The following is a 12820-nucleotide window of genomic DNA, read 5'->3' on the forward strand; positions in this document are numbered from 1 at the left end:
AGAAGTCAAGACCATGATGGGGACACCCACTGAAACAGTCTACCTGAGCTAATGGGTGCTCACCAACTCCAGGCGGACAGGGATGGAACCAGCATAGATGCAAACTAGACCCTCTGAATGTGGTTGACAGTTGTATGAGTGGGGCAAACTACAGGACCACTGGTGGTGGCACCAGGGTTTATTTGTCCCTACTGCTTGTACTGGCTTTTGGGGAACCTATTCTCCTTGGATGAATGCCTTGTTCAGCCTGGATATAGTGGGGAGGGCCTTGAACCTTAACCAAAGCAATGTACCTTATCCTCTCTGAGGAGTGGATGGGGGTGGGGAGGGAGGGAGGTAGAGGAAGTAGGAGGAGGGGAGAGAGTGAGAACTGGGATTGGTATGTAAAATGAAAAAAGATTGTTTTCTTTTTCAAAAAAATAAAATAATAATAAACACAAATCAAAGAAACAAACAGAAATTAACCAGATCCAAAATCTAGACACCTCAATGGACTTCCATACAGAACAACCATTCCAAAGCTGTGGTTAGAGGTCCTTCTGTCTGTGTTGCTTTTATTGCTTAATGAATAAAGAAACTGGCTTGGCCTATAACATGGGAGGAAAATGCAGAGTTAGAAAGACACCATGTAGCCCTGGTGGAGACAGACACCGGAACTTTAGCAGATAAGCCAAAGCCATGTGGCCCTACACAGGCTACTAGAAATGGGTTAAATTAATATAAGAGTTAGCCGATAAGAAGCCAGAGCTAATGGACCAAGCAGTGATTTAATTAATACAGTTTAGTGTAATAATTTTGGGTTTAAGCTAGCCGGGCGGCCAGAAACCCAACAAACATCCCTCCTTCTACACTGTGGAGTTTCAAAACTAGATTTTACATTTTCAGTATCAAATATATTTTTGTAGCCTTAGCCACTCCTTCCCAAACCAAAAAACAAAGGTCAGAATTAAAACTAAACAACAACAACAAAAACCCACTATATCCTATTTCATGACTCATATCTGTTTCCTGTATTAAGTTCTAATACATACCCTTACTTGTGCTCCTTTGTACATATTATATTATACTAACATCTACACTGTTTTCATATAAGTATATATTAGCCTATAAAACTCAGCTTTCTTGTCTATCATCTGAAGATACTAATAATATGAAGAAAACATTGAAAGGACAATAATTATTGGAAATTTAGTATAGCTACAGCACATAGTGGGAAATCCTGAACACAGCAGGACGACACAGAAGATAGCCAGCTGAAAGTCACACAGGCAGAAGTCTCTCTTAAAATGATAAAGAAGTTAGCAACATGGATAATTAATTAGAGTATTTCATGAAAAGAAACAGAAAGAATAGTTACACGTAGAACTCAAAAATGCAAACCAGAAATGATGGGATTCCGTGCTGAGGGAGTGTGAAATCTCAGCAGTGTTCAAGAGACATAAAGGGAGTGAGATCAACGGGAATAATAGTTGCTAAAGGCAAAGAAGACAGAAAACGAAACAAAACAAAACAACAACAACAAAAAAAAAATTTCCAGATGCCTGCTTTAGATGAGCCAACAAGCCAATAGATTGTGCTGGTATTCCCAAAGATGAAAAATTGATGAAGCAGATTTAATGTTAAGGAGTGATTTCTTTCTTTGCTTACTTTTTTCTTTGCTTGTTTGCTTTGTTTTAGAGAGCACAATAATTGTTATTCTGTGCTCTAGCACCCAATTCCTGTCTCTGGGAACATTCAGAGGATCCTGAGCTTCTTCTGAGCATTGGGCCAAAATAGGAAAGTCCTGAGCATGGCAGATCCGTATTTATGGGTTCTGTGGCAGCACAATGTATTTTCGCATCCTGAAGACTTTCTAGACCTTTAAATATCCTGCAGAGGGGGTTGTAAACTCAATGCATATCAGGTAGTATCTAGTACTTCTCTAGCATAGAACTTTCTTTAGCAGATGATTTTTAAACACATTCAAATACATTTAACACCTTAAATACATTTTAAAATATTTAAATATTGTCTAAATTATTTTATTATTTATTTACATGTATGAGTGTGTGTGTCTGTGTGTGCAAGTATATGTGTAAATATAAGGGTACCAAGCAGACTTCTAAGAGGGCCTCCGAGCCCCTAGAGCTGGGGCCAAGTTAGTTGTGAACCATCTAGTGTGAGTGCTGGGAGCCAAACTTCATTCCTCTACAAGAGCAACAAACATTGTAAATGATGAACCAACTCTCTAGCCCCTTAAACAGATTTTAGAAGAAATCTATGATACAATTTCTAGTGGGTTCATGAATGAATCTATATGAATAATTGACTCTAATGAAAGTCATTTAATATGCATAATAAATTTGTGCAAATGGGGACTTGAGAGCAGTGAGGAGCATTTGTAACTCCAGGTTCAATTCCCAGAACCCACATGGTCATTCACAGCCATCTACCTCCAGGGGATTTGGTGCCCCCTTCTGACCTTTGCAGGAACCAGGCACATGTGTAATACACAAGCATGCATGCAGGCAAATTATTCATATGTTTAAAAATGAACAAAATTAATAAAAAAATTAAAAAGGAAAATATCTGTGAGTGTGGACATGAGCTTCAAAAAAAGCCTAGATACCAAAGAGAAAAGACACTGAAGTTTAACTCTAAAGCACCTAGAACTAAAGAAGACAGTAATCAGAGGTTTCTCTCCCATCTGTCAGTTCCTGAATAACTGAATATTAAGTCAGAGTCTTAATATTACTTATAAACACTTGGCTGATGACTCAGGCTTATTTTTAGCTAACTCTTACATTTAAATAAACTCATATTTTTTTATCAATACTTTGCCACATGGCATGGTGTTACTGGTCTACTGGCATATTGCTTCTTGGGTGTCTGATATCTCCCAAACGCCACCCTTCTTCTCCCGTTTCTCTGCCTGGATTTCCCTCCTGGCTATATCATGCCCTGCCATAAGGCAAAACAGCTTTATTCCTTAACCAATGAGAGCATCATCTGTTCACAGCATACAAAAAGACCACCCCACAGCAGAAAACTACAAGAAAAGCTATCAAATGACAAAAGGCATGAGCTAAGGATAAAACTACATTGCTAGGGTGCTTGTTTATTATGTACATCTTGGCTTCTGTCCTCAGCACAGCATATAACAGGCATGGCAACAGAAACCAGAGGGCAACTTGTAAGGGTCATTTCTCCCATGAGGACCACGGGGATTCAATTCAGGTCCTAGGCTTGATCCCTCTTCTCTACTGAGTTATCTTACCATCCCTCATACTTTACCTTTCATTTTAGTTCGAGACAGCGTCTCCTTTTATATCCCAAACAGACCTTAAGCATACGATCTGTGTTACGTCAGCCTATGCAGTGTTAACATTGCAAACATGCACCAATATATCCAGGTGTGTGTGTGTGTCATGTATTCTATATATACATATCAATCATATGTATCTGTGACATATGCGTTTTTCTAGTTTGATATATAAATCAAAGTTTACATATTGCATTGTATAAGTTATATATGTTTATATAAATATAATATGCATATATATGGCCCTGTATGAGGAAGTGTGAAAACCCAGCAGTATTTAAGAGGCATAAAAGCTTTTAGACCAACAGGATATAATAGTTGTGGAAAGAAAACAAAAGACCATTTCTAAAAACCTGCTTTAGATGAGTCAATAATTTTGCTTGTATTTCCAAAGATAAGAATATAGACAACACAATATATATACTTATATACTGTATATATGCTTACATGTATATGTGTACATACTTATATGGACATAGAGAGTGAGAATGAGAAATGGAGAGAGAAATAGTGAGTTTTCAGTGACTACAGATTGACCACCTAATAAGTCCATATTACGCTCAATGATTGTGGACACTACAATCCCTATTGTTGTTATGAAAAGCTGGTGATTCCAGTGTCCTCATTTTCGTGCACTGTAAATTGAATATTACAAACTTCTGTTACTTTTCAAACAGGGATTTTTGCATGCCATTTCATTTTAAAAATGAAAGCTAATCTAATTGTCCTAAAAGCTAGAAATCTAATGCAAAAAAATCATCTATTCTAATTTTAACTTAATTATTTCACTAAAATACTGAAACACAATTTTATAATTTTATTTTTTTTCCTATGGGTAACAGGTAATAGTCACTGTTAGTGGCCACATGATAGTTACAAATTTGGAAATATTTTAGTTCTTGATGCCACAGGTAAAGGATAGAGAAGAATTGTAACTAGAAATTTTAAAATAGCATTTCCTGGTGAGAACTCATTAGAGTTCCTAACTGACCACAGATACCCAACACAGATGGATGTGGCTAATACGTTTTAGATTCCTACTCTTCTAGGTACTCTACATCTTTGATGAGAGAGTATTCAACCGCTTGGAGCTCAAAAAAGGCCAAATTTTCCCCCAAATATTGCCAAATGTGTGTCCACTTCAGTCATGCCATAAGACCAGTTTTACACATAAAATCTACAGAGAAAAAAATTGGTGAGGTCTTCATCATTTGTTGAAATTCTATTGAAATCAGTCCCTATTTTAGACTGTCTTACTAAATTTTAACAGTTCTTTTACATCCAAAGTACTAAATCAACGTCAGAGATCTAACTAGAAGTGGTAGCACACCATGACCAAAGCCAAACTTTCTAACTTTGTACTCCTCTCCCACTTGGAGAAGTCAGAAACAGCTTTCAGGGGCTCTGCACACTACAGAGGACACAGATCTACCGGGTCCAGCTGTGACTCAAGGTTGGCCAGTTTTTGACCCAACACTTCCTTTTTTTTTTTTTTCATGCTCAGCCCAATTGTCCCATGATTTTCACTGGTTTCTGGGTAATTTACATTCCAGAGGGGTACACTCCTAACTCAGGTAACTTGAAAGTGCTGACTTACTCATCTGTGTCATGCTGTAAGAACAAGAGGTAAGTATCTGATCTTTTTATGTGTAAAACTTGTATCTCCTAAGATTTGCCATGTTTTCTGAGAGACTCCCCCATGCCCTCCATTTGTCTTATCTCCAGATTCAAATGTGGAGTGTTTTTAAGATGTCTGTTTCTATCTTCAATGCCAATGGTCTTTGAAAACTGCTCTGACGAAAATCTCCACTTAGAAAGAAAGTAGATTCACGGCTTCTCTGACAGACGTCTCTTTCGATACTCCTAACGCCTACAGCACATCCAGTGAATGAGAAAGAAAACAAAAATCACAGAATTTGGGATGGAATCCTGTCAATTACAACTGAGTGTCTGTCATGTTCCTCTCCATGTAGCCCAGAAGCCTGGATTTCTTTAATAAGATTCTGCTGTCGCAGCCAAGATCAGAAGTGACAGGCCAGTAGCAGCAGATGAGCAAGTATTGTTTCTGCAGTGCACAGACCCTGGCTCTCCTTCTGCCTTTTGCAGTCCCAGCTCTGGCTCTGCAGCAGCATTCCAACTTTGCTTGTTGCACAGAACTTTGGCATCACTGCCTCCCCCTTGCCTTTTGCCTTAATGTCTCCTGTGGGTGTTCTTGTCCACAGAAGTCTAGAAATTCCAGGAACAAGTGGACACAGGAGCATTAAACGGCCAAACAGAGTTCATGAAATGTAAGATTTCTGGGCCCAGCTACAGTCTCTGAAGATGGGGAATAACTCATCTTTCAACCAAAGGTTTGTTTTGCTCTCTGGTTATAGGCCTTTTCATCAGAACATAGAAGTTCCATTTCTCCTTTGTGGTGCTCAAAAGCTATAGCCATATATATCCATGACAGGCAAAACCCCATCGAGTCTATGTTCTTCAGAGCTATTTGAAACTAGTTCAGACACAGAAACCCTACCTGTGAGCAGGAGTTTCCCTACTCAAAGTAGAAGTAGAGGCAAGGTTTTGTTTTTTCACCCCCTTTATAACACGTATTTGTCTAATTAAGACTCTAATTGCATAGAAATTAGAGGTTTTATTTTACATTATGTCATCAGCATAAAAGAATTGTACAGATTTCCTGGAAATCCCCACCTACATTTAGATTATGGGCATTATTACCCATATACTAATATGTTAACATTGTTACAGCATGATGTGGGATTCCCATATGTATGCTGTGAATATGTTTGGTTAATGAATTGTTGAAATAGGAGCAGCGGGGCTGCGTCCCCAGCACCCCGGCCGCCTGCTAGATTATGCCCGAAATAACAACACACAAACTGTATTCATTTAAACACTGCTTGGCCCATGAACTCTAGCCCTTACAGGCTAATTTTCATATCCCCATCAACCCATCTCTAATAATCTGTGTGGCATCAGTCTTACCGGGAAAGATTCTAGCCTACGTCCATCCTGGGCCGGAGTTCATTGCATCTGCCTCAGAGAGCAGAGCTGGCGTCTCTGCTCCAGAGCAGAGCTGTCGAGTCTGAGCTCACTTCCTCTTCCTCCCAGCATCCTATTCTGTTTATTCCTCCCACCTATGTTCTAAGCTATGAGACCAAGCAGTGTGTTTATTACTTAACCAATGAAATCAACAGATTGATATATGACACTCCCACATCAATGAATAAAGAATCTGATTTGGCCTGCAGCAGAGAAGAATAGAACTAGGCGGAAAAACTAAACTGAATACTGGGACAAAGAGGGAAGAGTCAATGAGACACCATGTAGCTGCCAGAGGGGAAAGACTCAAGCTGCCAACTGGAACTTTGCTGGTAGGCCACGAGCCTCATAGTAAAATATAAAATAATAGAAATGGGTTCATTTAAGATGTAAGAGCTAGCTAGAAAGACACCTAAGCTAATGGCCAAGCAGTGATTTAATCAATATAGTTTCTATGTAACTATTTTGGGAAATGAATGAGCAGCTTCTGACTACAATAGCAAATGATAAAATCCATGTAAAACTACTTGATGTAGTTGATCTTGATATCCAGTGTCTTTTCATATGCTTCTGCCTGTACTTAAATCATAGTTTTCAAGTTTCTATTGCCGTTTCATTTGTCCTTGTTGAGGTATTGCCAAAACAAGAGAATACTTGGTAATCTTATTATGGCAAAGAATTATTTAATTCACCTAGTTCTTATGAGATGTCCCCATATATTCTTAATTTAGAAACATCTTAGATGAACACATAGTGTTCCTAACTGACCACAGATGCCTGCCACAGATGGATTTTACTAATGTTTAACACATTGTAGAATCTTACTTTTAGCCTACCTATACATCTACCCTGTTGTTTAGCAATGCAAGAAATGATCTAGTAAAGTTAATGACCCATTAGGAAAGCAAAAGTAAAGCCACATAATGAAGCATCTAACACTCTTTTCTGTGCATATAAAAAGGCATTTTAGTAAGTTAAATGAGTCTTAATATTTAAACTCTGAATAACCCTCACAAATTGTTCTTCAAATTTAAAACAGTATCCCATGTAAAACCCCAAGACTTAGAGGGTTGCTTTAAATGGCTGCTCCCTAATGTTAAGCATTATAAAAAAAAAATCTTAAAGCCAATTATTTCAAAATCATACATGAGAGAAAAGCATTAGTGCAGTCATCCCATGGGATATAAAAGACATGGGAGAGTGACAGTAGGGCAATAAGAACCCGCTGGTTTTTAACACTTCTGGGTACATTACACAGAAACTGACTGATCTGCTGTGTTCCATCTACAATCCACTGAGAAAACCCCAGGCTCCATGGTGGGTAAAAATTATTGAACATGAGTAGACCAGTAGCTCTGAATACGGGTAAATGGTAACATCAGTGATGTTTTTAAGAGATTTCAGAGAAAATAACAATGCTTTGCTTCTACCCACATGGCAATTTATGGAATTAACTGAAACAAGAAATTGTGTATTCTTCTCAACGGTTGGATGAGTCATCTACCAACATCTCCCTTCACCCATCATCCCTGTTTTCTGCTCTAACCTTTTTTTCTTTTTCTGTCATATGAAGTCTGTCACAATATTACTGCATCAAATGTGCCCGCCCTTCAACTCAACCAATGATAGGGGATTCCCATCTGTGTGCTGTGATTACCATGAATGAATAAAGGAACTGCTTTGGGCCTATAGCAGAGCTATAGGGGAACAGAGTTAGGCAGAGAAAACTAATCAGAATGCTAGGAGAAAGAAGGGCAGACCTGGAGAGAAGCCATGGAGCCACCACAGGAGACAGACATGCTGCAGCCTTGCTGATAGGCCACGAGCCTTGTGGTAAAATATTAAATACTAGACATGAATTAAATTAAGATGTAAGAGTTAGCCAATAAGAAGCTTGAGCTAATGGCCAAGCAGTGGTTTAATTAATACAGTTTAGTCTTTCAAATTTAAGCTGCCCCTCAATTCTTGCTCCTCAAATAAAAACATCTTGACAACTCTTCACCAACTCCAAACATAATGTGGGCATCCCCTTTGTGTTCCGTGATTATTATTAACAAATAAAGAAACTGTTGCCTTGGCCTATTGATAGGGCAGAACTTAGGTAGGTGGGGAGGACTGGACTGAATGCTGGAAGAAAGAAGGGTGGAGTTAGAGGGACGCCATGGATCTGTAGATGGAGATAGATGTGTTGAAACTTTGCTGGTAGGCCACGACATCATGGTTGATATGCATATTAATAGAATTGGGTTAAATTAAGATGTAAGAGTTAGCCAATAAGAAGCTAGAGCTAATGGGCCAAACAGTGATTTAATGAATACAGTTTCTGTGTGGTTATTTTGGTTCTGGGCAGCCAGGATGAACAAGCAGTTTCTTACAACACAAACCATCATTGTTCTGAGTGAGGCTCAGATCTCAACACCATAAATTCACGTGAGAACTGGACAGAGATCTGTTCCATGGCTTTGCTTTGAACATTGCTTTCTTGGTATTTGCAAATATGTGAATTTTTGGCCTTATTCTTGAAATAAGATGCCAAGAACCTAGGAATTCTAGATTTACACCTTGACCACCAGTGATAGTATCTTTGAAACTCAGTGAGAAATATATGCTAAGTCTGAAAATCAAACAAACCATTTACTTTAGCTAATCAATGTTATTTTGGAACTGTTTTATTTTGGTTATTTTTTTAAAAATAGTTTTCCAAAAAGGAAATTTTTGCTGGTTTTATCTTTTTCCCCCCTGGTAGAGAAAATGAGTTTAGTATTCCTTAAGGATTCCTTTAGCATACAATTAGAATAGTCTTTGTTATATACAACCACAAGCACATCCACATCTATATACAAGTCTTGATGCCCAGTGCAAATATTGCTCCTAAAGATGAGGCAAGAATAGATAGTATCTCTTTTACCAATTGTTTTGTTTTTCTTGTACTTCTAGCAATCTGTTGGGACAGAACACACTTCCCTTCCATAAACCATAGAACCTCAGCCACACACACACAAACATGTATGCCCTAGGTGGGGGCAAGCTTAGTTCAAGTAGCCAGCAGGCAGTGATTAAGAATCAAGATCAAGTAGAAATAATACTGGACTACTGTCTAAAATCTTGAGTGGTTGTGGATTTGCCAGTTCCATAGAGATCCCATGGTGCCTGTAGGTTTATTGATTTTATTTTTCAGTAGAACTGCTAAAGATTACAATTCCAAGAGGCATTATGTGGGCAGATGCTCACATTCTCACACATAGTTCTGCCAAGATATTTTTACATCTTTCTGCACACAAAACACAACGAAGGCATGAGTTAGAGATGCATGTTACTAGTAAACTCCTACTCCCTCCCCACCCCCACCAGAAGATGGGAGTTTATTGTATGCTCATTTTCTGGGTGAAGTATTAAGAGAATTCTACCTAAGAAAAATGAACCACACTTCCAAAATCAAAGGAAATTCTTTCTGAGGTCTCTTATTAAACATGTTCAGTTGTCAATTGGAATGGCAATGTTGCGCAGCCGTGGCCAAATGTCATCACCTCTATTTCTAACTCCATACGGATTTCATGCTACTTCTACTGGTGAAATCTCCAAGAACAAACTGCTGCAACAGCTTTCTCCTCTGCTGATGTTCATTCATCTAACAGGCATCAGACAGGCTTCTTTCAAATCGGTACAAAAGAAAGAAAGAAAAGCAAGTAAAAAGCAAACTCAGAAGCAACTCGAAACTCATTGTCTAGACAAGAAAAATCCGTGATGTCTTACCTTGGGAGACTTGGGAAGATCTATTGTTCTTTCTTCTGCTAAGCTGAGCAAGGTTAACTTCATCTCCTCTGCTGAGGGGTTCTTGGGAGGACGAGGCGGGGGATGTGAGGGAGAACTTTCGTACCTCCTCATCATGTAATATTGTTCTTCTGTGATCTCTTCTACCAGAGTCCTAACTTGAATTGGTCCTGTATCCATAGACAAATTACTACTACTAACTAACTGAACAGTCATATTCAGTCGGCTCATGGGAATTTCCCAACATTCTCCGGGGTTGGCAAAGTCACTAACAAGTAGGTAAGAGTCTGTGATATCCTCCTCCAACTGCAGTCCTGGGGTAGCGGCCAAAATGTCATCTTTCATGAAGAGATCTCTCACAGACACCTTTACATTGAAGGGCCAGCGGAACTGTGTACAGAGCTCTGAAATCTGGTACTGTTTCTTATCATGAATCACCTCTACAAAACCTCCTTCCATGTACAGAGGAAGCCGGGCTGCCTCGTAGGACTTACTGAGGATTTTTTCACAGGCCAGAACGTTCACTTTTCTTGTTCCCTCAAAGACAACTTCTGTGGTCTCTGAGTGATGCACTAGAAACTGGTCCCCAACAGAAACAGAGGACAGTTCCTTGTGAAGTGTATGGAAGGCTTTGGTGGCTACCACATGGAGAGTTTCCTTCTCAGTCTTAGATATCTGCAGGTCATAGGCCGTTGGGAACTCCCGGGGTCTCCTTTTGAACTTGCCTTTGTAGCTACTAGGAATCAAGAAGTGTCTTTTAGGGAAATTGCTTCGAATTTCTGAAGCTAGGATCCTCGAAGCCTGATACTTTTTGTGGATAATAATTGTTTGCCCAGGCTGTAGAATACCCTGAGGCAGCTGATTCCCTTGAACTACTTCGATGACTTCAGCTACTATAGGAAACTCTTTGCTGGTCATTTCCAAAAGATCTTCAATAGACAGTAGCTGAAGAAACCAGTTAGCATCAGAAGAGTCAGTAATATCTTTGACTTCAACGTCTAAACTGGGGAGAAGCCGGACTATGTCCTTTTGAACTGAAAAAGAAAAGGAAAAGACAACTGACATTTTGTTCAAAGTGCTTTCTGTGAAATGGTCTCCTGAAACCAGAGATAAATTTCAATTAGAAGGGGATAAAGAAACTAAAGTAATCATGATATAATTTTGCTTATGTGAGACTTTTCAGCTTTGAAATTTTATGATAAAAATGATACATAAGCCAACATGTTTAGCTTAAGAAATAGACGTTATCTAATCCCTCATACCCTATAAACATTACCAAAAACCACTTCCTCCTTACTACTACAAATGACCATCACTCTCCTGCCTCAAATGCTACTCAGGCTTGCAATTATATATTTGTATTATGACATGTATCATATATATATGAATATGAATATAAATGTAAATAAATAGATGTGCATCTTATCATTGTTTGATTTGTCTTAATTTTGAGATCCAGGGATTGTATGCAAATCATTACAGAAACCAGGTTGGTAATTCAGGTGAAGCTCATTTATAAGGCCCCAAGCACAGCTCTTAACACTAATCTTATCCTATATGGCTTAACAACACATGACACAAAAACCAAAACAACAACAATAACAACAACAAAAAAACACAAAAAAGTAAGTATGGCATTTTTTCAAATGTCAAAATTAACTTTTTTTTCCCCACTAGCGCTATATTTTACCTAAATAGAACTGGAGTTATAGGGTGGGTCAAAGACAAAGAACACACGTGGCAAGATGGTGGATACACAACAGCTATATCACTGAGAACAAGTGACTCGGGATTCTAAGAACTATTTGAGACTTCGGAATCACTTAAAACATTGTGTACATAGTTTTTAATTATTCTCAGTTACATAATACTTAGTTTACCCGAAAGTATTGCTATTAATATTTTTGAATTAAAAGTGATTTCATAACAGCATATATTCTGGCTTCGTTCTGATACAAGTTTTATAAACATTTTCATAAATTTATATTGTTAACACCTATCTCTAGTTACTGTAAGTCAGTGTTTTGTTTGTTTGTTCGCTTGGTCAGTTGGTTGTTGCTTTTTTTTGTCTGGGGGGGTGGGGAGTGGGTAAGGTGAAACTGCTTACAGTTGTGTATTGTGAAATTTCTTATTATTGTGTTTGTTTGTTTGAGACAGCCTAATTCATTAACCAAGGCTAATGACCTGGTACTCACTGTATATCCCAATCAGTCCTCGCCAAGTAGTGTAGCAATTCTCTTGCCTTTTCCTCCCGAGTGTCAAGATTACGGGCATGTGACACCACATTAGAGACTTTACCATGTCTTGAACAAGAAAAGTGCAAAAGTTTAGAATATATTTTTCGGCCGGGCAGTGGTGACGCACACCTTTAATCCCAGCACTTGGGAGGCAGAGGCAGGCGGATCTCTGTGAGTTCGGGACCAGCCTGGTCTACAAGAGCTAGTTCCAGGACAGGCTCGAGAAACCCTGTCTCGAAAAACCAAAAAAAAAAAAAAAAAAAAAGAAAGAAAGAAAAAAGAATATATTTTTTGTATACAACATTGCATGTTATTTTTAACTATCATTAATCATTCATTCAGCATTTGAAAATACAACCTATATAAGGTGTGTCATGTCCCATATATTCTTTTAAATAGAGTTTATGATGACATAGCATAAAACATATAATTTTATTTAGTAGAAAAATAAAGTCAAATAACTGGT

The 12820-nt window shown here is 38.4% G+C and overlaps 1 protein-coding gene across 1 annotated transcript in view; it reads right to left on the minus strand.

Annotated features, from left to right (window-relative positions):
* Positions 1-12820, minus strand: part of Themis (thymocyte selection associated) — a 170578-nt gene that overhangs the window by 78295 nt on the left and 79463 nt on the right. Inside the window, exon 4 of the mRNA XM_050138243.1 lies at positions 10100-11151. Within this exon, the coding sequence (XP_049994200.1) occupies positions 10100-11151 (1052 nt within the window). The remainder of the gene's footprint in view (positions 1-10099; positions 11152-12820) is intronic.

The sequence above is a fragment of the Alexandromys fortis genome, unplaced genomic scaffold, assembly GCF_014885135.2.
Source record: "Alexandromys fortis isolate MF-2015 unplaced genomic scaffold, M_Fortis_MF-2015_v1.1 scaffold_14, whole genome shotgun sequence".
Taxonomy (NCBI): Eukaryota; Metazoa; Chordata; class Mammalia; order Rodentia; family Cricetidae; genus Alexandromys; species Alexandromys fortis.